Below are 27,098 nucleotides of genomic sequence, written 5' to 3' on the forward strand. Positions count from 1 at the left end.
CCTAGAAAAGAACCTAGCTTTTGAAAGACTGGGTTGATATAAATCCAGGTCACCAGCACACTTAGCCCCCAGGGCTGGCTCCCTTTCTACTTAGGCTTCCATAGGAGCCCTTACCATAGGCAAAAAAAGTATGTGTGTTGGGGGGCAATTTTAGATTTTCAGGCTCTAAAACTCTGACCTTTTTTTTTTTTTTTTTTTTTTTTGTGAAAACTGTCATTGTGTAGCAGAGCGATTAGAGGATCACCACACGTTAGAGTCCATCATCTAGTCTGTCACAATACCGTTATGTATATTATATCAGTTTTCAGAATTCACTCTGCGTGGTAAGGAATCCTCTTTAAACTTACTTACCTGGGCTTTGGACAAACATGTTTTACAACCAGACATTTTCCTTTAAAAAATAATTTTCAGTTTCCATTCCCTAAAACACATATGGAAAGTATTGTGTAATATCCTAAGCTCATGTCTGGTCTAAGATAGGCAAAAATAAACTTTTGCTGATTGAAAGAGCAACCCTGTCTGAGATGTCTAAAAAGTACATAAGTAAGGGAAGGGGCCAAGCTTAAGATCCTCTGCAGCACTGTTAAACTGAAGAGTCGCATATGACCTGTAACTAGACCAGTTCTCCAGAGCAAATGTGACTGAACCCTCCAGAAAGCAGTGCACAAAGCTGTGACAGGGTTTGATGCTTGCCCTCTGTGAGTGCAAAGTTAAAATGACAATGGTTCAAGTGACTTACCCAAAAGGAATTCAGCTTCCTGCAGAGTACTATTTGCTCATTTCCAGAAAGTTTAACTGCACTCCAAAGGCAGAAGGAGGCCCTTTCAGGAGCCATGCTAATGCCAGGAATCAGTAAATACAGGAATTCAGGGACTGATTCAACCCAGGTGGGTTTCTGCTGATTTAAAGACACACACACGTAGAATCAAGGCAAAGCCAGATTTTAATGCCATAAAAATACGTGAAGAGGGGGTGAAAAGAATCTAAGAGTCAGAGGGACAAGACACCTGCTGCTGGTTAATTGCATTCTAGACATGATAGAGAAGCTGCCTCAATGAAATCTCAGTATCAGAATAGTCTAACAAACTGCCTAATGACAAAATCAGTTGCCCCATGCCTGGCTTTGCTTGGAAGCATGGAGGAAATGTTTCCTCTATGTTGACCCTCCTTTTTGTAGACTGGACACTGGTTCACTGGTTCAACTCTGACCTTCTTTTAAAAATAAATACCAGTTCAAGTATTTCATATAGTAAGAGGAAACAGATTAATTTCTTACTGTAACAATCCCAGACGCTTGCACAGGGCAAGGGCAGCTCCTGGTCTCAATGTGAAGAGAAATCCTCAGAGGGGACAGATGTTGCCCAGTATTGTGAAAAACAAACAAACAAGCTTCTATGTGCTAATTGAACAAAATTTAAAAGTAAGCCTCTGAGGGCCAAAATGCTTCCAAGAAACTTAACAGTATGACCAAAAAAAAAAAAAGGATCAAGAATATTGTCTTTAAGAATACTAAAATATTCAGCATCAAAGGAAAGCCCACGATAACTGGCAGTCCATCAAAGATTACGAGGCATGCCAGAGAAAGCAGAAAACGTGTTTGTAAGGAGAAAAAAAGGTAATAGCCCAAAATTCTGAAATTATACAGAGATGTGATTAGATAAAAGCAAATCCTAAAATCACACACTTGTTAGTCAGGGATATTAGAAGTTATAGCTGGGGGCCAAGGAGATGGCTCAGTGGGTGAAAGTGCTTACTGAGCAAGCTTAATGACCCGAATTTAGAACCCTAGAGCCCACATAAAAAAGCTAGATAAGGTAGTATCTGTAATCATAGCATTCCTATGGCAGATGGGAGGTGATGACAGGAGACTCACCCAGAAGCTTCTGGGCCTGCTAGGCTGGTGTACACAGTCAGTCATCAGAAGCAAGAGAGACACTGCCTCAAAACAATATGGATGGTGGAAACCAACTGCTGAAAGTTGTCTACTGACCTCTATAGGTGAGTCATGGCATGTGCACTCCCACACTCACACACACATTACACATACCACACACACTCACACAAAATTAATTTAAGCTACTATTATATAGCAACTATATTCTAAATATGCAAAAAGTGTTAGAAGACAACATGATATATTAAATACATAGTTCAAAAGATTCAGATCAAACTTCTGAGGATAAAAATACAACACGAAATTAAAATATACACTAAAAATGAGGTTAAATAGATTAGCCACTGCAGAAGAAAAGTAAATTAGCAGACAAAGCAATCTAAACTATCCAAATGAAGCACAAAGACAATACATATGAATGAAGTAAATGGGCAACTATGGGTCTTTAAATAGCCTAACATGAGTATGTAGTTTGAATGAGTGTCCCCATTGGCTCTAAGTATTTGGACACTTGGCTCCCAGTTCCTGGTACTGTTTGGGGAAGGTGATGCTGACGGAAGCATGTCACTGGGGGCAGGCTCTGAGAGTTCTTAAGCCTTGCCAGATTTCCAGTTTTGCTCCCTGCTTCCTGTGCCTGCTTGAGGACGTGCGTACTCAGCTTTCTGCTTCAGGCACCTCCTGCTGGCATGCTTCCTACACTACGATGGACTCATCCCTCTGGAACTGTAGGTCAAATAAACTCTTCCCTCTATACCTGACTTGGTCATGGAGCTTTATCACAGCAACAGAAAAGTAACACAATGAGTAATTACTCTGAAGTAGACAAAAATGGCAAAAAATATTCCAAATTTAGCAAAAAAAATATAAACTTACATGTTCAAGAAGCTCAAGTACCTAAACACAAGAAGCATTAAGTAAAGTTCCTCACAGCCTGTGAGAAAAATCCTAAAACCACGCACCCAAAACAGAAATCAGTGCATTGCACATGAAAGAGTGAAGGTTACAGTGACATCCATCTGACATAAAATAAGCTATGAGACAACACTGCAACACCTTTAAAATACCTGAAAAAAGTACTGTCAATCTACATTCTATACTCAGCAAAAGTCTCTTAACAAAGAAGACTTTTCAATGAGATGGAGAGTTTTTAATTAATCATCAACTGAAGGATCCCAACAATGAAATTACACTATCCATGTCAACCATCTCCCACACGTTGAGAACAACAGATGGCTGATGAAAATATTTTTAAATAAAGCAATATAGATAGCTGCAACATCACAGGCAATATTTAAGAATACCAGCTGTCCACCTTTTCTTCTTAGCTTTGGATTCATTTCCATGTCTGGATTCCAAAATAATTTTATAGGTTCCAAGTTTATCATGTTTAAGAGCTTTGTTTTAAAAAAAAATTCTTGGTTAACAACATTTCAAACTTTGGGCAATGAAGAGTCATTTTGCATTCCATTTTCCTGTTTTAACCAGGGTGGCTTTATTATCCAATATATAGATTTTTTCCTTTCAAAAGGCAAAACTGAACTGAAAATTCTGTTTTCATGTGCTGTAACCAATCACTACTGATGGGTTTACCTGTTGCTGGAAGCATCTGCAGGAAATTGAACACCAGGTCTGAACCTCACCAGGCTCACAAGCCTCAGTAGTGGACCCCCTGGAGTCAACTCCATGCTCTGGACACTGTCAGGTGCACAGAATTAAGTGCCTGTTCATCAGAATGGGGAACACTGATTTATCCTTCCATAAGGAAGCTTAGCGTCTCCTCCTGCATATTTTAAGGAAGGCTCATCCATCTTGAAGGCTCAGGCAATGAGTAATTTCTGGTAAGTGAATGCTCCAGAAAGCTGAAACAAATCTTTTTTGATATTATTGCTTTTTAAAAGAAATCTACCAAATTTCCCCTGACATCTTAAATTATAATACCATGTTTTAGAGACATCATCACTTCATATTTTACCAAAATGAGCACCAGAATGATGAGCCACACAGGCTAATCTGCCTTTGCTGGTGCAGTTTGGTATCTAGGGGTGGTTCTTAATGATGGCCTTTTCTCCCCTAGAAACAGCATCTCTCCATCAGTGTTTATACACAAGTCAACAGCATTGTTCTGCCCACACCTCACTGTACCAAGAATCTTGCTATACACGACCTTCCCCTTCTCAGATCTGCTGTCTCTTTTCTATTTCATTGCTTTCCCAAGAGTATATGTCCTTTACAAAATGGTAATATACATGTGTTCACTAACCAGATAACACTGGCATAATCTTTAAAATATTTGATAGTTCTCAAGTAAGGTTAATACTACAGAATAACAAATCATTTCCTAATTATTAAAGACTCAAGGGGTTATATGAAAAAAAGGTTAGCGAACTCCAGAAGTAAAAGACTGCTAAAGGATAAAACGAACAGGTTACAATCTTAGGCTATTATGAATTAAAGAATAAGAATAAAAAGTTTAATTGTATGAACAGATTGAAAAAGAGACTACAATGAAGCTGGGAAAATGGCTTAGGGGAAAAAGTGCTTGCTGTGCAAGCTTGAGTTCAGATCCCCAAACCTATGCAAATTAGAGAGATCAGCAAGTGTCTGTGATCTTAGCATTCCTATGGTGAGAAGGGAGGCCAAGTCAGGGGAATTCCCACAACTGGTGCATCAGCGAGCCTGGTGTACACAGCAGCAAACGATGAGACTGGACTCCCTGAGGTTATTCTCTGACCTCACAGAACTGAGTACAGAGAGAGAGGGGAGGGAAGGAGGGGAGGGGGGAGAGACCAAGACAGAGTGACAGAGACAGAAAAAAGCCTCCAAATGCTGCATAATTTTCACTAAGTTACTTAAACTCTTCACATTGTTAGTGTAGCACTGGAGACAGTGGCAAACAAGTCAAAATAATAAATCTCTCTTACTAAGGATAAATATTAGAATGATTTACATAAAGTACTCCTCCTAACTTCATTCATGATTTTTAAAAACTGTTCTTTTAAGGATATATGTTTCTGTGTGTCCTTCTGTGTCTATTTATCTTTTGAACAGAATGGCCACTGAAGTGAAAGAAAGACTACTAAAAACAACACTGAGCTGAAACCATGCTGGGCAAGCCTGGCTCCAAGTTCTTGCCTCACCTCCTGCACAGCCTGTCTGGTCACTTGGATCTTATTTTGCATCCTCGAGCTTTACAAGCTTTTCTTTGTAGTGTTCACTTTACCTAAAGCATGTATTCCTCACATCCCACCTCAACCCATCACCAGCATCTCTGCCGCTTCTGTCGACCTCACATTCACCCATCAGGTCTCTACCCATAAGCCACTTCCTCCGTAGCTTTCTCTGCCCACTGCCTCCAACCCAAATTTGCATTTCCGTCATCCCATCAGGCTCCACATCACTGCTGTGTCCTTTGCTTAAGTGGGGATCTCTCCTACCACCTTTGTTAATCTAATAGATCTTAAATTGAACCCAGAATGCCAGGCACAAAACAGGCACTGGAATTAACATCTAAGAATGAAGGGATGAAGATCTGTCTCTAGTGACATTTGCAAATTGCCAATGAAAAGCTGTAATACTTAAAAAAGAAAAAGGTGACAGATCAGTGAAATCTATGTATATGGTCCTATAGTGCTGGTGTACTTGGCTATGTCTGGGAAAATGTCTTGTTACTTCTTACTACTTTGAAAGTACATCTCAGGTCTCTCCTCAGTACTGTGAGTTACATATTTGAAGTAGAATAACAGTCTACTCAGTCTGCTGAGTTTGCATGGGACTTGTGTATGCTGACATGAGATATTCTGAATGAAATACACAAAAATCATTAAAAAACAATAACAGTCTAGAATTAAATAGTTTTCTTTATCCTCTAAAAATTAAAAAATGTTCAAATTATTGCATTAGAATCGCACAGACAGATATTATGCTCCACTGTATCTTGCTTCCCAGGACAACAGAACTGACTGATAACATTCTGAAACTAACTAAAGTTTATTTTAAAAATGAGCTTTTTAAAGGAATTGTCTATAGCGGTGACATTCAAGTGATGGTAGTAAATATAAATGACTTCAAAGAAATCAGTGTCAAATATCAAGGCAAAAATGGAAGAAAGTTACTTTCTTTAAAGACTGGCCAGCCCAAGGGAGGCTGCCAGCCGAGTGAGACGGCCATGTCTGGCATGGAATTCACTCTCCACACATATTTCTTAAACTAACATTTTTCATGCTAACCTCTCATCCATTTTTTGCTCATACTGCTATATAAATATAAAAACAAAGAATTATCCATCTAAAATATTTTCCACATGATGAAATTAAAATTGTTCGGTGACTATAAAGTTTTATCAAATGGATATTCACAATGACATTGAATTTATACCTTACTCTTGAGCCAAATACCAAGTTTCTACCCAAACTAATATCCTTATTATTAGCTAATTTCATTTCAAATACTATTGGCTAGAATAGCAAAATCTTTTTCAGTTTTTGGTCTGAAACATTGCTTTCAATGTTTTGCTATTTTTGAACCAAGACAATTGTCTCAGAAAGGAACTTACAAGGCTTCGTGCAGCTCACCTCACCTCACCATGGAGTGGCTGATATTCATTTCTTATAGGCAGTAGAAAACCAAATGAAGAGCATTTCCTGAGAACATCCCCTGGCTACAAGTCTCCTTCCTGGAGTCCCTGACTTCCCACCCACTGTCTGTAATACCATGCGACTCTCTACTCCAATTTTACTCTTCTTCTGGAACTAAAATCTAACTTCCTGAAACTTTACAAATCAATTAGCCTCACAATGCCATTTATAGTCTTTTTTCAGTGATACATTCATAGGTCGACGCTAGGGATTAGATATTATAGTCTATGGATGCTTCTACATCAACCTTGATTTTATTACTATCTTTTAATAAATGTAAGTTTAAGACAAAGTATAGTATGTTTCCAAAAGTCATTTACAGGAAGGTAAAACCAAGTTTTGTATCTTGGCAGAAATTTTATTCAATATTCAATGATTATCAGTAATTATCATAATTCATCATTTAATTATGAAATTTGGGAAGGTAATGCATATATAACCTCAAAAGTGTCAAGTCCAAATGTACACACTATAGGATTTTACATAATCAGATTTTGTGCACTTAGGAAAGAGTATGAAATGCCTCCTCTAGATAAATCATATTTGAAGGAAAAATAAGTGATAAAATTAGGAAGAACTGAACATGAGAAAAATGAGGTCTGGACTACTAGTATTTTACAAGTATTTTACCCTAGAAAACTGCTCTCCCTGTAACAAGGAATGGTATCTTGAAACATGAGTTGGTAAGAACAAGAAATAGGAGCTAGGAAGGGAAGGAGGAAGAAAATGCTGCAATCATCCTATGGAAAAAAAACCTATCTATCAAATATACTGAAATACCATTACCTGGCCAAGCGAAATAACCCTCAATGAAATCGCCATACACTCTAGTCTCACTCCTACTTCACTGGAAACAAACATGTCCCAGAAGCAACACTGTATTTACCAACTCAGATTCAGAGCTTCCAATTAAAGATCTGCAGTTTATTACTCATTGGAATCTTTAAAAAAGGTCAATTTCCCTAAGAGTTGGGGTTTTAGAACAATATACAGTATTTGAATGCACATTTGTGTCCATCTGCTGGCCCGATAATGGCCTTTGGAGAAGGCGTTCACTACAGGCGTTGCGTGTCCTCACCTTCACGTTGGGTTTTGACAGCAGTTTCAAGAGCTCTCTGATCTCACTGCTTAGTGGCTTGTTCTGAAGCTCTTCAGCCAGCTGCAAGGGAGATTACATCAACATCAGTAACAGTTTGCAGAGCACTGTGAGGTTCAGCTTGTCAGGACTGAGGATCTGTGTTGTTCAAAGCTATTACTTCTCAGTGCTACAGAAGAAGTCAGCATCAAATCAAACAGACCATCAATCAGCATTCTTCTTTCCAGTTCCACAGTAGACCAGATCCAAGCCCAGGCTGAGTGCAACTGGAGTCATCACATCAGCCAGATCACCTTCTGATTTACTGCCAGGAGGGCAAATCCCAGCACTTCATCTGGCTGAACAGTCTTCTGCACCAGATGCAGACAAAGGACCATTTGTAAAAAGGACTGGATCAAACTTTGACACTGTACAAAAAAATTAAAAAGACAGCCTCTGAATGAAGTGGTGAAATCCACAGGATTTCCAGAACCCCACAGTAGCTGTGCTGTTCAGAGCTGGGGTAAAAAGAACTAGAATATTCCTAATAGAGTAAATGACCTGAAGCATTCATTATGTTTACTTACAGAGTCTAGGAAGTCTGTAACATATAAGCCACGTTCATCATAAACCCGTAATAATTTGACAACTACTTTGGTACCAAAAATGTTGACTATAAAAAAAAATAGGTTTGAGGTATTATCTTGAGTGATCCCTATGAAATATGAATGTGTGTGCAAGTATACTACATGATATCCTGTAAAAACATATCATTATCATTCATCAATTTAAATAATGGAAAACATAAAAAGAGATGTACCTATCAAGATTTCTTATCAATTTTAGCCTGTAAGAAAGATTTTATACATATATTTAATTTTTTTTTTGAGATAGGGTCTCACTATATAGCCCTGGCTGAACTGGAACTCACTATGTAGACCACGTTGGCCTCGAAACTCAGAGATTTGCCTGCCTCTGCCTCCTCAGTCCTGGAATTAATGGCATGCACCACCACATCTGACCACTTATAATTTTTATAAGAAATATTCAAACAGGAAAAAGATTAGAATTATGAAATACACAGTGTATAATTCAATATATATTCATTTAATCAATCTCTTCTTAAAACACTGCATGAAGCATCCATTTGCCCCCACTGTCTCCACCATGCTGAACTGACGGTTCTCATCTCTAGAAGAGGAATTTTCTGTAAGAAAAGAGGTAAAATATACACAAAAAGCAAAAATGGAAAGGCACTGGCAATGGCCCAGAATACAAAACTGCTTTCACTTTGTCAAGGTAACATTTCTTTACATACTTTTTAATCTATACAAACATCTCTACTTAAGAGTAATGTTACCTTGCTATAGATTTTTATTTTAAAAAATAAAAAGCAAAACTGGGAAGTAGAGAGATGACTCAGTAATTAAGAGCACCCGCTGTTCTTCTAGAGGACTAAGTTCAGTTCCCAGCACCTACATCAGGGGCTCACAACCACCTATAGCTCCAGATCCAGGGGATCTGACACCCTCTTGTGGCCTCCATGGGCATCTGCATACACATGGCATATGCACACACATACACGCAAACAAAAATAAGAAAAAGAAATCTTAAATAAGAGCAAAATTGTCATATTTTGCTTTGAGTGGGCTCAGGTACACTGATTTCGACAAATGCTTCCGAAAGCTTTCGTTAAGTGCTTTAATACTGTTTTTTTTGTTTGGTTTGGTTTGGAGGTTTTTGGTATTTGAGCCAAGGTCTCCCTGACTCCCTGTAGCCCCAGATGGCCTGGATCTTGCTATGTAGACCAGGCTGGCCTTGATCTCACAGAGATCCACCTGCCTCTTCTTCCTGAGTGCAGAGATTAAAAGCTCATGCAACCATGCCTGGGTCAATACTGGTTTTTAAGGCGCTTTCAATTACAGCTTACTCACTCAACTCTATTTATACCTTTATTCACCTTTAATTCAAAAGTTGGGGTTCTATACTGTGCAGGTAGACTTCTTTATGAAATATGCATTAAACACACTGATGTCTACAGATGAAGATCAAAGGGAAATACCTGGGGACTAAGCAGCACACGGTTTGGGTGTTAATTACATGAACATTATGTTATGCATTGGGACATAAAATATATGGAAGAAGATCAGCTTTGGAAGATTGTTGATTTGCTACATTAGGGAAAAATCAAAAAGCAACAAATAAGCTAGAAGAATCACCAGCCCACAGTCAACACACTCTTTGTCCAGGGTGCTCACAGCCTACTCAGCTGTGCTCTCAATTCATTCGAAAGTTAACAGTAGGAATCAGCAAGTGAGGTCCCCTTCCCCAGGCTTAAAATAAAATTATAGCGACAGGAAATTAACTACTCCATCAATGCCAACTGCTACAAAAAAATTTTTTTTTGGTTATAAAGGTAATTTGGAATGGTCTAATATCCATAAATCTTTACTGTACTTCATAATCCATTTTAGAAACAATCCTGCCTTTTATGTATTTAATATGCCCCACTCCTACCCTACTATCTGTCATTTTTTAGTACTGTCAGCAATATAACCATCTCATTTGTCTTTATTTCTCCAAAGCATTTTGCTTGTCTTGTGAGTTTCACAGAACACTAAGGTCTGACAGCTTCTCTCTCCATAGAATCTGAAGCCTCAAATTTCTATTATTTAATCACCACAGCATAATACAATGACAGGTACATGGCCAATTTTAGAACAAGAGAGTGAATGGAATCCATGCAGTATCAGCCCGAGCGTGGCGATGGCCGGGGTTGGGAAACATTTGCAGCTTCCTCTGGTTTTCCCCCAGAGGGTCACATACATCTGTCTGCACTGGGGTGGGTTCTGCCTCAGTCAGGTCTACAGCAGACATGTCCTTTGAGCTCAGAAAGGCACACTTACGTCATCGGCCAGGGCTGCCGCATCATGCAGAATGGGCACTGGGCTCTGCTTCTCATAGTAGTGGAGTTTTTCATGAATCTGGAAGAAAATGAAAGCAGTATGAGTTCCCCTGCTGGCAAACAACCACAGGCACTTGCAGACTTTTATAACAGTGAATAGAATCAATCTCTTGATCATTCTCAAGTCATGTGTTCAGATAAATCTAAAGATGGCACAGATCTGTGTGTAATTCATCCTCTACCAAGAGTCAAATGGAAAATGCATCTTCATCAACTAGAACCCACAGAAACACTAAACTTTTGTTTCTCCTCCTGAGGAAAATCCACAATTTGTAAACTATGCTGCCTCAAAATTTCAAGTATCAGTTCTATTCCTACTGAAATATAAACTACACACAAAGGAAAGCAATAGGCAGCAGCTCCAGTCTGACAGGATGTTTGCCAGAGCAGGGAGGGGCAGAAGCAGGACCCAGACTGCTGTTCCAAGGACTTACTGTTCTTTTTTATTTTTCAAATTGCTGTCATCCTCAAATTCAAATCTCAAAGAAACAAAGGCATTTCTCCTAACTATAGACATGTTTCACTATTTAGGTCAAATAACATCGTGTCTCATATTGTATACCGAGTAAATCATATTAATAATAAAAATAATTGGTCTTTTATTTCCCATCATCATGACCCAAGAAACACAAGCAAAAACGTATTTTAATGCATTTAATGCATTAGGCAAACCGAGTTCCTTTTAAAAATAACCTGGGCTGGAGAAATGGCTCAGTGATTAAGGATGCATACTGCTCTTACAAAGGAGCTGAGTTCGAGTCCCAGTACCCACATCAGGCAGCTCACAAATGCTTGCAACTCCAGCTCCAGGGAAATCTAACACCTCTGGCCTCCATAAGCACCAGCACTCACATGCACATACCCACACACAGATCTACATAATTACTTTAAAATATTTTATTTATTATTTACATTTATTTATTTATTGGACTCGAACCCGGGTCTTCTGCAAGGTCAGTGCTCTTAACTGCTGAACCATCTCTCCAGCCCCTACATAATTAATTTAATACACACAATCAAAATAATTTTTAAAATCTTTATAAACTCTTCTGGAGTCTAGTTCAGCAGTGGAGAAAATACCAGGACACATGTGTAGCTAGCCACACTTGCAGGTCGACCTTAACACTTTTTAATGCTTGAAAAATCACTTTAGCCTCTTCCTATTTATCGTTGAAGAAAACTGTCCTCCAGTGTATGAAAAACAATTGTACCTCACAATTTCCTGTTTTTAACAGGTATTACATAATATCTTCTTTTACTATCCTCTCTGTATATGTCTGGAAGACAGACTTTATTTTGATTAGCCAGATGCTCCTGCTGAGAAAGGATCCTGTAACCTCTTTGGCCACTTGGTGCAGAAGGTGTAAGGGCATCAGGGAAACTGTGGCCATTACAACATTACCAGATCAAGCAGGGCAAAATATTGATATGAAATCTTGGAACCTTTAAGTTTAAATATTTATCACATTGGAGTAATAAACAAATTTTAAAGAATGTAAGCTGTAAAAATAATTTTATGTAGCCATTAAACCATGATTTGAAACAAAACTCAGCTATACTAAATGCTGATTTTATTTAAATAACCACCACCAGTCTGCCTTGTCATATCCAGTAAATACTAAACTTCCACTATTCTAACACTCACCTATCTTTACTATGGTGGAGTTTTCTGAATGTCGGCTTCTTGCTACAGCAAACAGAAGCTTATACTTATTAGGCATCTGCCATGTGCCCATATCACCTACATAACAGGGGTCAGTAAACAAGACACAGTGGTTAATCTGCAAGGCCAATTTGATTGGATTTTGAATCCCATAGGAGGGACACCTCTGGGTGTGTCTCTGAGTATGTTCCCAGAGGAATTTAACTGAGGCAGGACAACCCACCTGGAAGGTGGGTGGTATCATCCCTTGCCTGGGTCCTAGACTGAATACAAACTAAAAAATGAAAAAGCAGACTGAGCACCCATGTTCACCTCTCCTTCTCTGACTGTGGCCCATATGACCAGCACCTCACAGTCCTGCCACCATGCCTTCCCTATGAAGGACTGTACCCTCAAACCGCAAGTCAGGATCAACGCTTCCTTCCTTAAGACTGTTTCGGTCAGATATTTTGTCACAGCACTGAGATAAGTAACTAATATGTAGGAATGGAGTCTTTAATGAGTGTAGTATTTTCATTTCTTGACCCTGATAAGAACATGAAGAAACATCATATGACTGTTTCATTTTATAGATTAAAAAGACACACAGGAATTAAATAACTCAATATGCTCCCATAGATGTGAGCCAGAGCTGGGTTTTCAAATCCTAGCCATCATCTCTGAGGCAGCACTCTTAGTGACCCATTTCCCTGACTCTCAGATGAACATGTCTCCCGAGATCCTAAATAGCCTCAGTCACTGGGCATGAGTGTAACCTGCAAGCAGGAGCTGGAAGGAACCTGATGGACAGGATGGAAGTCAGTGTTGGTTCCCAGACTGGAAGATCATGGCAGCAACTCTTCGTCCAGCTTTTCTTTCTGATAGCTTCCAACTGAGCTCTACTAATAACAGAACTAGAACCTGAAATCACAAGTTCCAAAGGTCATTTTCCACAGGCTGCTTTTCTGAATGTCTTTGAAAGCAGACCGTGTCTCCTCCATCACCTTCTCTATATACTCAATGTGGTAAAGTCCCAACACCCACTACCTACCCTGACCTTTGTACAATGTCCAAAAATTTAAAAATTTCTCCTACATTTTCAAAATGTTGTCAACCCCATGATGATACATGATTTATGTCACCACAGAACTTTAAAATCAAGTTGATAAGAAAGTAAAAACTGACTTCTAAAGCCAGGCACGGTGGCACATGCCTATAATCCCACCTCTTAGGAGGCTGAGGAGGAAGGACCATGAATTGGAGGCCAGCCTCAACTACAGAGCAAGACATTGGCTAAAGGTTTTTTTCTAAATTCTAAATAATTTTGAGCTGTTTACTATATTTCTAAATATACTGATAGAAATTTTCATTTTATTAATATTTATGAGACCCAGGGAAGAAAATGATCTTATAATTCTAATGCAATTAACAGGTTATACCTATCTCTGTCATTCAAGACTGTTTAATCCCAGATGCTAGACTACTCTGGCTCTGGAGTGTGAGAGCTGCAGGAACCAGCCATTACCACATGTGGCTATTGACACCTAACTGGTTAGTGCACTTGAGGAACTGAGTATTCAGTTTCCTCTCAAGCTAATAGCTTTCCTAGGGGAGAACATGGCTTAACTTTATACCATACATGCTATAATTTACCTTTATCTCCCTGAAAATTTCACTCTGCTATATTTTGACAAATTTTCCTAGGTAGGAATATTTTAGACCACAAGAGACAATTGTATACATAACCAAAAAGGTAGTTTAGTCATCAAAAAGCAAGCTAGTATCCATTAGTAAGTAATACAAATAGGCAAACTGGTAAGTTTCACTTATTTTAACTAAATACCATGCAGGAAACCTGGGCACTTCACTGTTCTCTCTTGAGCAGCTGGAAGAGAAGTTGCTGAGGGAAGAAAGGGGTTAAGGATGAAGATATCTGAAGAAAAGAGGAAGGAGAGGCTTAGTAAACTAATTTTGTATGATAGAAAGACATACTCCAAAGTAAGATCCTGAAACAAGGTGCAATTTTAAATGTGCTTTTTTAAAAAAGGGAATTTCTAAATACACTTACATGTGCTCTATTAATTTTTAATTATATGTATTTGTGTGTGTGTTTGTGCACATGTGCACGTGTGTGTGCATGTGTGAGTGTAGGTGCCCGCAAGAGCAGAATAGGGCACCAGATCCCCTGGAGTCGGAGTTACAAAAACTCATTAAAAATATCATTTTGGGCTGGAGGTATAGCGCAGGTGGTAGAGTGCTTGCTTAGCATGCACAAGGCCATGGGTTTCATCCACAGCACTGCATAAAACGGCATGCTGGTGCACACCTATAATTCCAGCACTTAGGAGAATCAGAAGTTCAAGCTCGTTCTCAGCTACATAGGAATTTAGGGGCCAGCTTGACTACCACTCTGACCATCTTAAAAAAAAAAGGGGGGGGGTGCCAGGAATCTGACTTTAGTTATACATGTAGAACTTTTAAAAATTAAGCTACAATAATAAAACTATATATGGAGCTGTGTAAGTGTCCAGGTGAAGTCATTAACAAGTTCAACAATGGAGAGAGTCATCTGACCAACGCTGTCTTCAGAGCTAGAGTAAACAAACCAAACCTATAATCTTTACAGCTGGTTTCTAGCTATAAGAAAAATAACCAATGCTGAAAACAGCTGTTTGGTACCTCTCCTGTTGTGCCAACGCCAGCACATGCCTGTGCACACAAAACTTCTTTCCTGTCTTTCGTTATTGGTGTTTGCATCATTTTGTTTCTGAGATAAGGTCTCACTCTGTAGTGCAGACGGGCCTCAGGTCTGCCTTCCTGCTTTAGTCTCCCAAGCACTGTGGCTGCAGGTAGCCTCTTCTCGGCCTGGCTAGGCTACTTTATTTATTTAAAACTTGGATTGAGGAAGCAGGGGAATTCTGATTATTAAAAAAAAAGAGGACACAAAGTTGGAGAGTGGAGGGAAATGGGATTGGATCTAGGAGGGTAAATGTGATCACATACATTCTATGAGATTCTCCAAGAATAAAGAGATAGAAATTATATATTGGGCTGTGTGGGATCGTTTTTTCTTTTTGATTTTTTTTAAAGTAATAATGCTCTTTAAAGGCAAAAAAAGGAGAGAGGGAGAGAGAGGGAGAGGGAGAGGGAGGGAGAGGGAGAGGGAGGGAGGGAGAGAGAGAGAGAGAGAGAGAGAGAGAGAAATTAATAATATCTTTCTTCCAAAGGAAAAAGTCAAGGGTTGAGAGGGAAAAAAGGAACAATAAAGAAAGCTTATACCTCCACATTCAGAAAAACCACAGGGCAAAGCACCAGAGCTAACTGCATGTTCCCCTTTCAAATCTGATGCTGCCAACAACTCTGTGTTTGGGTAATGTTACTGGCCAATACAATACCTCCAACAAACTGATGGGACTTCACAAGCTTATTCTGATCCTTTCTTTAATGAGATCTAGTATAATTTCATCTTGTTGTAAACCTATACTATCATGTGAAATCACTTCCCATGCATCATACATTTATCAAGAATAATTCAAAGAATGAACATTCAATTTCACTAAATGCCTTTTGAGCAAATATTGCTGTATGAGTCTTTTAAGTATTTTCTTTAGAATTTTCACATCAATATTCTAAAGACCAATACTTGCTATTCGGTAGAGTCTACATTGGGTCTAGGCATTCAATGCTATATTTATTAGCATGCTGATTAATTTTTAAGGTCAACGTCACAAAATCTAGAGTCACCTAGGAAGAGGGAATTTCCAGATCAGATTGGCCTGTGGTTCTGTCTGTGAGAGATTGTCTTGATTAATAATTGATGTAGAAGGGTCCAGCCCACTGTGCAGCACAAGGAAGGGAGCTGAGCAAGAACAGGAGTGAGCAGCACTCCACCACGGCTTCCACTTCAGTTCTTGCCCCGACTTCCTTTAATGACTGTGACCTGGGGTGTAGCTGACATAATCCTGCCCTCCCCAAGCTGCTTTTCATGTCATCACAGCTACATGTAAAGGTAGTGACCCCATATGTTCCTCAGTGCAAGTTCACTCATTGGGATCTAGTAGTCTCTCTAGAGTCCTTCCCATTAAGAAGATCAGCTCTTCCTCACCCAGCAGTAATCAGTTGCCAATAATTCTTCAACTAAGACTAGGGCCTGCTGATAGTTCTGTGCTGGGTTTTTGCCTGCTTAAGTTTGCATGTGTCTTGTGCGTGCTGACACCATTGCTGTAGGTTTATATGAGATGGGTCCCAGGCGCCTGCAGGATTATTCCCTATGGTCATGCATCTCTTCCCTGGCTCTTATAATCTTTCCGCCCCTCTTCCACAATGGTCCCTGAGCCCTGGGTGGGTAGATTTTAACACAATAGGTTCTGTCCAAGGACCCACACTCTGCAGACTCTTATTCTCTGTGTTTTGATCATTTGTGACCTTTTGCATTCCTGGCCCTCCGTTGCATGAGGAAGCTTCACTGATGAGAGTTGAAAGATGCATTGTGTTCTCTTCATCCCTTGTTCTATGTTCCGTGAGCCTTAGCTGTAGAAGTTGCATCCTAGATGCCTTAGGCAATTTACAGACAATCTCTGTATGTGACCAGTTGTGGAACTCTGCAATTATCTGTCTCTTGAAAAAGAAGCTTCTTTGTTGGGTGGTGACTGGGATAGTTGTCTATAAATTTAAGGATCCATATTTTGCAAATAGTAAGAAATTATATTTGTCTACAGATGTGAAAGTCTCAGTGTTTTCTCTAAGATCTATGACCTCTCCAGCTATGTATACTTGGGTATGTTTACAGAACCATACATGAGTTTTTTCCCACTGAGTGGGCGTTAAGTCCAATTAGGTAGCTGTTGATTACCCCCAAGATAACAGAGCCACTATTGTACCAATGACGTTTGCTGGTCACTGATGTGATTTTTTAGGCCTTGAAGAACAGGAGAACATTGACTGATGTTCGTGGTGCTCTTCAAAGCTAAAAGAGCTAGCCTTCAGGGGAGGTGATTTCCCTCCATCAGTTCTAGCTCCATTGCTCCAAATTCTATGTCCAAAGTATGTCCTGTCTTTAGCAATAGGGTCTTAACATCCAGTTCTGGGAGGCAATCAAGAACTATAGCGATAGCTTGTGTAATTTTGGAAGTCTCTTGGATTACCCTGGCCAACAACTCAAAGGAAGGTTTCTCCTGTCTGGCACTGTTTCTTGTTATGTAGTCTTTAGCTATACTCAGAGACTCATGTAGAGAGAGTGTATGTGTAATTTTTCAGTAGGTTTTTGGATTAATACAATTCCCTCTGGGTTAATTTTTTATTTTTTATTTTTTACTAGCTAGGCACTATTTATCTCTCCTCTTTCTCAAAAAGGTTAAATCACTTCATCATATGTATTACTGGAAGACAAAGGCATGCTGCATTCACTGAGTATCATACATCTACCTGCAAAGGTTTTATAAACAGAAGATGGGTGACAATTTGCATAGCGTAGATTTTTGACAATTTGTTTTTTCCATTATTTGAGAACTACTTAAGAACAATCAGTGCAGAACATGATCACTTAAGGAGATGAAAGACTAGATAGTACAGTCACTCAGAAATGAGATGTTTTCTTCTCCCATTTTTACTTCTGTCTTCTATTCAAAAGACAAAGATAATGATCAGGAATGTAGGAAGTCTCCAAGAGGCTTTTATTTTCATTTTAGTCACAATATACAGTGTGACAGTTTGAATGAGAATGTTCCCCATAGGATTCAAGTATTTGAAAATCTGGTCCCAGTTGGTGGCGCTGTTTGTGGAGATTTAAGAGATGCAGCCTTGCTGGAGGAAGCATGCCACTGGGGGAGGGCTTTAAGGGTTTTTAAGCCTTTTTTTTTTTCTGAGTCTATGTTACTTCACTTAGTATAACAGTTTCCTGGAAGTCACTTCCCCTGAAGGCTACCTATTATAGCTTTGGAAAGTACTATGCAAGGTGCTAAGGGAGAGTATCAATTGATAGTCCAACACCAGCTCCAAGACCAAATAACCACATCGATGACATGCACAGCATATGACAGTGGTGCAGTAGAAGCACTTTTATCTTGGGGGCAATCAACAGCTACCTAATTGGACTAAAAGCCCACTCAATGGGAGGAAACTCATGTGTGGTACTGTAAACAGCCAAACACATATGGCTGGAGAGGTCATAGATCTTAGAGAAAACTGCAAAACTGTCACATCCCTAGACGAACGTAATTTCTTACTATGTGCAAAATATGTAGCCTTATATTTACAGAAAATATCCCAGTCACCAAAAGCTTCTTTTGCACCAGTCAGATTATTAGAGTACCATAACTGGTTACACAAAGACATTGTCTGTGAATTGCCCAAGTCTAAGTAGCACATCTACAATACAACCTCTACACCTATAACATGAGCATAAAACATAAAACAATGGGTAAAGAAGACAACAATGAATCTCTCAGCCCTCATTAATGAAGCTCCCTCATGCTACAGAGTGCCAAGAACACAAAAGGTCACAAATGGCCAAAGTCTAGAGACTAAGAAAGAGTCTGCTGAATGCTGGTCCTTGAACAGGACTCCTATATTAAACTGCACCCACCAAGGGCTTAGGGACCATTTCAGAAGAGGGGACGGAAAGACTGTAAGAGTCAGGGAGGAGGTGCATGACCATATGGAAATAGGGTCCTACAAGCTCCTGGGACGCTGTTCATATGAACCTACAGCAATGGTGTCAGCATACACAGAACTCATGTAAACTCAAACAGATAAAAACCCAGCATAGAACTGGGGGAAAATGGACAGTTGACTCCAATCTAGAAATATTGATAACTGATTACTGCTGGGTAAGGAAGAACTGATCTTCCTAAAGCAAGACACTCTAAATAGGCTGACTAGACCTCAGTAGATGAACTTGCACTGAGGAACATCTGGGGACACTAACTTGACACAATAGGCCTTAAGACAAATGACAGAATGTATGAACTTCAGTTGGGGGGGGGTATGGGAGGATGCCAGTGTGGAAGGGGGTATAAAAATGATTAAGATTGAGGTGGCATATGCCTTTAATCCCAGCACTTGGGAGGCAGAGGCAGAGGGATCTTTATGAGTTCGAGGCCAGCCTGGTCTACTTAGTGAGTTCCAGGACAGCTGGGGCTACAAGGAGACCCTGTCTCAAAAAAGACAAAAAGATTGAGATGTTCTGTATGAAATACACAAATATTTGTTTTTTTAAAAAAGGAGTTCTTAAGCCTTGTCCACAATCTCTCTCATTTCCCGTGCCTGCTTGAAGATATGAGCACTTGGCTTTCCACTCCAGCTTCCTCTGTCACATCTCCCCTGCCGTGACGGACTCTGACCACTCCAGAATCATAATCCTGGTAAATTCTCCCTTTACAAGCTGCCTTGGTTGTGGTGTTTTGTTTTTTTAAATCACAGCAACAGAAAAGTAACTAATATATCTAGTATACCATTTTTTTAACTTAAAAAAAAAAGGGGTGGGGAGTATTAAGGATGGAACCCAGGGCCTGTACAAGCTAGGCAAGTATTCTCCCACTGAACTACATCTGCAGCCCACCTTTACATAGACATATATAACTGGGAATGTGGAGCAGTTGAAGAATACTTGCCTAACACAGGCCCCATGCTCAGCACAAACAATCACACCCAATCCCCCCCCCCTGCAAAAAAAAAACAAAGAAACAAACACTTTTTAAAAAAATCTGCCACATGAAATCAAATGCTAATTGTTAATGCTTGTAATGGTTGACATTGTCAATTTGCATGACATGGAATTACCCAGGGGACAAACCTCTGGGCATGTCTGTGAGGGAGCGTCTAGATAAGATTAACTGAGGGGGGTGGGAACCCAGCTTAAGTGGGAGCAGCACCACTCCATGGATTTGGGTCTTGGACTGAATGGCAATGAGCAGCCAGCTGAGCACAAGCATTCATCTTTCTGTTTCCTGAATAAATGGGTGATGTGCCCCTGCCTGGAGTGCCTGCCCCCATGATAGACTGTGCCCTCAAGTTATGAGCCATGCTTTCTGTCAGCATTTATTCATGGCAATGAGAAAAGTAGTAATAATTTTCCATTTCTGAAATGGGTTTAAACTTAAAAAAAAAAAAAAAAAAAAAAAAAAAAAAAAAAAAAAACGAGTATTTTGGCACATACTCATAATCCCCACACTCAGAAGACTGAGGCAAGAGGATCCCAAGTTTGGGGTCAGCTTGTGCCACACAGTGAAATCCTATATCAAAATTAAAAGTTAGTTAAGATTTTACAGAAGATATACTACCTGTACACACAGTATCAAAACCAAACAGACTAATGTATACATACTTCAGGTAGTTTATGAAATAAGCCATAAGAGAGAGATGGCTACAAACTCCCCCTTCCACCTCTTCTTTCCTCCAAGGGGAAAATTACGCTGAAACTGCTGTATACATCCTTATACACATTTTTATGTCATACACAAGTATCTACAACAGTATCTGTTACTATGCATGTCTTCAGTGCAGATGGTGTTGTTCCTTTACAACAATTTTCACTCACTTTTATATCATTATATCTAAGTTGACATGCAGGGATTTATGTTAACAGCTGTGGAACACTGGAACATTCAATTAATTTACCAAGGTCCATTAGCACGTAATCATATAAGCAGTGTTTAAATAGTCACTCTTTGTCCAAAGAATGGCATGGCTGTTTCTATTCATCTGTTGCTGAACAAGACTCCTCTCTGAATGAGGATAGATGCTTACAGATGTTGGACTGTTTTGTTTCCTCTATTCTCACCAGCACTTGGGTGTACGAGACTTTCTATCTGCCAAATTGCTGAACAATGGAAAAGCACAATTGTTTGAATTAGTGTCTCCTCAAATCTACAACTTAACTTTTCATAATGGTTTGTGAGGAAGGCACAGAAAGCTGTTCCCCAAACTCAGTTCTCCCCTTCCACAGTAAACAAAATGCAGCTGGGAAGAAGGCTACATCCCGGGATGAGTGGTTAGCCTCCTCCCCTCACCCTGAAGCTAGGGTAACATACATGGTTAGCTCCCAGGATGAGAGGTCCAGTATAAGCTCTAATACTGATTTTTAAAGGCTGAAGCTGGATACAGGTTATAACAAGACCCTGAGTTCACAAATCACCTCCTGGAGGAGTGCAATACTTCATCTTAGCATATCCCCTTCAAGGGTTCCTGAGAAGGTACACATACTGAAATAAAACACTGACTGAATATGAAAATTATTACATGTTTAATAACAAGTGCTTAAGGAATGGGAACTTTTTTTTTACATTTTTATTTGTGTGTGTGTGTGTGTGTGTGTGTGTGTGTGTGTGTGTGCGCGCGCGCGCCTGTCCGTGTGTCTCAATGTGTACACACATGTGTAGAGAACAACTTGCAGGAGCCAATTCTTTCCTTCCACCATGTCGATCCTAGGGACAGAATTCAGATCGTCAGGCTTGGTGGCAGGCACCTTAACCCACTGAGCCATCTCAATGGCTCAGGAATGTGAACTCTAATTAACTTAATTTGGTCATTATACATTATATATACATATAAAATTATGACACTATAACTCATAACTTTGCACAGTTAAAATAAATTTTAAAAAACTTCATGGGTACAGTGGAGAATTCCTCATGCACACTGACACTGGAGTACTGGGGAGAAGCCACAGGAGTGTCTGATCTTAGTAAGACAGAGGAATGCAAGGCATAGACAGAAAAAAGCTCAATGTATTTGGCTACATTCAAACAATAATGTCTGTTTTCCTGGAACAACTGTCTTATCCAGGATACAAAAATTGTAATGGTTTAGATACAATAGAAATAGAATCACCCTGTAGCCCCAACTGGTCTGAAGCTTGCTAAGTAGATCAAGCTGGCCTTGATCTCTTAGAGATCTGCCTGCTTCTTGTCTCCAGAGTGCTGGGATAAAAGGTGTGTACTACCACACCCAGCTAATAGAATCCCTTGGTGCTCAGAACAATATTCTAGAGAAAGTAGGGAAGGGATACTTTCCAACGTTTTAGAGACTCAGCAACAATGAAACTCAACTTGAATCATAACAATTCAGAAGTAGGCAACCTATTTCACTCTGAAACAGTCCAATATTGATATATGAATCTTCCATCCTTTTATGGTAATTAGATTCACTTAGTCAAAAAAAAAAATCTGTACTTCACACATTTGTTTCTTTAACAAATGATGTTGGCAAAACTCAATGACCACATGTAGAAGAATGATATTAGAGCTTTATTTCTAATTCCCATAAAAATCAAATCACAATGGATCAAAGACTTCAATGTAAAACCTGAAACTGCCAAAAAACAAAAACAAAAAAAGGCAGGAGACATGCCACAATACATCGGCACAGGTAAGGACCTTCTGAATAAGACTTCATTTGTTCAGGATTTTAATGCCAACAATTAACAAATTGAACCTCATGAAACTAAGAAGTTTCTGCACAGCAAAAGAAACAAGTGAAGAGGAAGCCCACAGAGTGGGAAAGAATCTTCGCCAGCTACAAATCCAGGAGAGGATTGACACCAAGAATATACTGACTTTAGAGTTCTCAGAAGAGAAAATACAAATGGCTAAATATCTAAAGAAAGTGTTTAATATCCTTAGCAATCAGGGAAATGCAAATTAGAACTATTTTGAGATTTCATCTTACCCCAGTCAGAATGGCCACAATTAGGAAAACAAATGACTGTTGAGTAGAATGGTAGTAGTAGGCTCTCCCTGATGGCCTGCAGCTTATCTAGATAATAGTGTCTGGTATGGACTCCCTGTTGTGAAGTGGGCCTTAAATCCAATGACAAGGCGATTGATCGCTCCCATAATATTCATGTCACTGTTGCATCACCGGGCATATTTTGCCAAGCCAGTTGCCACTGTAGTTCACAGGGTTCGTGGTTGGGCAAGGTTAATGATCACCTTTCTCTTCAGTAACAGGCATAGCACCTTCTAGTACTATAACAGTTAGTCATTAGATATGAAGCTTCAAGGCCAATACCAGTTTGATTTATCTTTGTTCTGTGACTCAGATAATTTAGTCTTACATGCAGTTCTGGTGAATAACTAAGGGCGATGGCAACAGTCAGTATTATTTGAGGGTCTATGGGCTCTCTCTGGTCAACAACTCCAAAAGAGGGAGTCCATTCCTGGCATTAGGCTTTTCATTTGCTAGCCTACCAGGGCCATTGAACCCCTTTGCTAAACTATTTCACAATGGCTTACTGTTCTATCCATAGATCACTACATCCCTTAACTCTCACCACAGGAAGTTCTTGCATCAGATGGCGATTAACACAGAGATCCACATACACACAATATGCAGAAAATAAGAGATGGCAAAATGCTTAGAACTAAATGACATACTGTACAGCAACTTCTCCTCCAAAAGCTCAGGGATCACTGAGGAAGAGGAGATGGAAAGACTGTAAGAGCCAGAGGTGGTAGATGAATACAAGGAAACTGTGTTTTCTGGATACCACAAGGCTGCACAGATGAACCCGCAGGGTTTATGAAAAAAATGCACAAGACCTGTGCAAACCCAAACCAGACAGGGGCTCAGCATGGATGGTAAGGGAAGGTAGGCAGGAAGCTCCAGTCCTAGCTGAGATTCTATTGGTAACTGATGGATGCTGGGAGAGGGAGAGTCAGTTTCCCTACTGGCGTGATGCCTAGTAGGTTGACCATACTCCAGGGCATGCTCCCACACCCAGGAGCATGTGGGAGGCACAAAATGGAATTGTCAAGTCTTTTAAAAACAAAAATTAAATAAGTAAAATAAAATAAAATAAAAGGATAACAATGGAGGGCACGAAATAGGGGAAGGGGAAAGGACTGGAGATGGGAGAGGGGAAAGGAATGCAGATGGGGGAGGGTAAAGGAATGCAGATGGGGGAGGGGAAAGGACTGCAGATGGGGGAGGGGAAAGGACTGCACATGGGGAGGGGAAAGGAATGCAGATGGGGGAGGGGAAAAGACTGCAGATGGGGGAGCGGAAAGGACTGAACATGGGGGAGGAGAAAGGGCTGCAGATCGGGGAGGGGACCTAAATGTGATCCCCTGTGTGCAGGTAAATGGATGGAACTAGAAACTGTTATACTAAGTGAAGTAACACAGACTCAGGAAAAAACAAACAAACAAACAAAAAACCAACGTATGTTCTCCCTCATATGTGGATCCTAGCACCAAATACTTGTGAGTATGTATCCAGATATAACTACAGGAACCAGGATAACGGAAAGGAAACAGGGAGGTAAAGGAAAAGAAATAATCTGAAAGAGAAGAACCGTAGGAAACAGGCCTTAATAAGGGAAATATGGATAAAAATGGAGTTATTTTAAGAGGCGGGGAGAGGAAAGGTTATACAAGGAACCTTGGGGATAAAGGGAAAGAACAGAGTTCAAGAGAGGTGGGACCACAGGAGAAGAGTATTATTAAAGGAGAAATGGGGAAAAAGGGACATTTTAAATGGGAAAACCATGGTGGAAGGGTTAGACAATGAGAGAGATAAATAATGCCTAGCTAGGTTTAAAAAAACCAGAGGGAACCATATTAATCGAACAACCTACTGACAAATTATACATACAACTAGTTCAAGGAACACAATACATGTCTAGGCAAGGTTTATCTGGGAATGTTGGGTCTTTGCCCAAGCTTTATCTACATAGTACAAGGTAAACAAAAGTATCAGAGTGGTGGAACTAACCTTCTTGGATGTCTAACAGCCATATTTTGAGGCCTATACTAATTTGGTCCAAGGGACATAAAGGACAGTTTTTGCTCCTTGCCCTCCTAGGTCAGCTAAGCTACAGAGGACAATGAAAATCTCTAAAAATGTCCTGTAACTGTGGTGCATCATCTGTCCTCTTGAACAAGGAGGCCATGGAGACCCCACCAAATAGACTTGAACCAGTGTCCAGTCTGCAAAGAGGAGGGTCAACACAGAGGAAACATTTCCTCCATGCTTCCAACTTAAGCCACCCATGGTTGAGAAGAACCTTTGACTTATCTTCACATAGATGGAACTGGTAAAAAGAAAGGAGCCACAGGCTCCTCCCAAGCCCATGTGACCCCTGAAGAACAGATCCTCCAACAACCTTAAAAGTAAAAATAAATTGGTTTATCTGGGCTAAATGTATGGTCTTAAACACCCAAAAGGAAAGTATAACCAAAGATTAAAGGAATCAATATAATTCCTTAAGAGTCCACGTGTATAGCTAAAAGCTACATAACAAGAAACAATGCCAGACAGGCGATACCTTCCTTTGAGTTGTTGGCGAGGGTGACCCAAGAGACTCCCAGACAATAACCCATAATAGAACTGAGAAAATGAATAGCAGACCCCAATCTTATCTAAAGGAATATTGACAACTGATTGCTGCTAGACGAGGAAGAGTTGATGTTCCTAAAACAAGGATCTCCAGATAGGCTGACTAGATTCTGCAGATGGACAAGCACTGGGGAACAGATGGGGAGCATTGACAACACAGTGGACAGTAACAGGGATGACAGAGTATATGGGCTCCAGTGGGGTGGGGAAGGCTATGGGAGGGTGCCATTTGGGAAGTGGGTATATAGATGAATAAGATTGTTTGGGATGTTCTGTATGAAATACACATGAAAAATATAAACACATTTTTTAAAATGAGTTTTATTTGAGGAAGAAGCATAAAAATTTGCTTCATGTTAACTAGTAGAGGTGAAACACATTACCACTGAAATCTACCTGATGATTTTATATCCATGTTCAGGTGCCAAGGATCTCAGAAAGTAACTGACTGTGACTAGTAATAATCAGATACATAGAGATTAGAGATGCATGTGCAAACATCTAAGTGTTAATAGCCTTAAAAATGAGTTTTTTGATTCACCCTCCCATCTCTCCCACGAGTCTCTCCTCCTAGTTTGAGTCCTGCCCCATTCCTTGTCTTGGGGCCCCAGACACCTGGGCAACCAACACTGCTTCCTAATCCTTTTCATCCAGACCAATGTAGTGCCTTCTCTGGGCCCCAGGAGCACTGCGCCTGGGGCTGGCCCCGCCCTCACCTTCCTCTGCTTCCCTGGACCTACACCACCCACCAGCCTCTTCTGGGACATGGGGGTTGACATTTCCTCTTCATGATCCTTTGCATCCAGACCAACCCAGCTCCTCAGTGCAACCCCAGGAGTCCTTGGGCCCTCTTCCCACCCCATCTGCCTTTGCATCTCTAGGTAGCACGGCCACCAGCTGCCCTAGAGCAGCATCTTTCCTGGGCCAGAGACCAGTCCAGCCCCCAAATTCCTGTGGCCAAAATCGTTCCCAGAGGGATCCAGACCTTAGGAGAAAGCCTGAAAACATCTGAACCTCATCTGAATTGTGCCTCTGTGGAAACTCCTGACACAAAAGCAATCTGGCCACTCTGATATGAAATCAAAAGAGAGAATTGGAAGCTTAGACGAACCAGCTTTTCATCCCCAAAAGGAAACCACAAAGACACATAAAGTTCACAAAAAGAAGCAGACCGAAACTTGAAGAATTGAGTATCACACAAGAATCAGAAACGACAAAAGATATTCACATGTCAAAATCACAGAGAAAAAATAATAACATGAAAAACCAGAATAACATATCCCCACCAAATACCAATAGTCCTCTAGAGGAGTACAATGAGAACCCCCTAGAGATAACAGAGGACATGGAACTCAAAAGAACAATTTAAAAAAAAAGATAAAAGAACTCAGCACATTTAAAGAATACACAAACAAACCAAAGAACTGAAAGAAGATATGGATAAATTTCTGTACGAATTCAGAAGAGTAAGAAATACTGAAGAATACTCAAGCTGAAATTGTTGTGGAAAATCTTGTGACTGATTTTGCCTTTTGCCTTACATACCTATCATG

The 27,098-nt window shown here is 40.0% G+C and overlaps 1 protein-coding gene across 2 annotated transcripts in view; it reads right to left on the minus strand.

Annotated features, from left to right (window-relative positions):
- Nucleotides 1-27,098, minus strand: part of Mpp7 (membrane palmitoylated protein 7) — a 256,471-nt gene that overhangs the window by 70,391 nt on the left and 158,982 nt on the right. For both annotated transcript variants that reach the window (XM_008850556.2, XM_008850555.2), the window contains exons 5-6: nucleotides 10,510-10,587; nucleotides 7,607-7,687 (exon numbers count right to left, since the gene is read on the minus strand). In XM_008850556.2, coding sequence (XP_008848778.1) covers nucleotides 7,607-7,687; nucleotides 10,510-10,587 — 159 coding nt within the window. The remainder of the gene's footprint in view (nucleotides 1-7,606; nucleotides 7,688-10,509; nucleotides 10,588-27,098) is intronic.

Source organism: Nannospalax galili, unplaced genomic scaffold (genome assembly GCF_000622305.1).
Source record: "Nannospalax galili isolate Female #2095 unplaced genomic scaffold, S.galili_v1.0 scaffold43, whole genome shotgun sequence".
NCBI lineage: Eukaryota > Metazoa > Chordata > Mammalia > Rodentia > Spalacidae > Nannospalax > Nannospalax galili.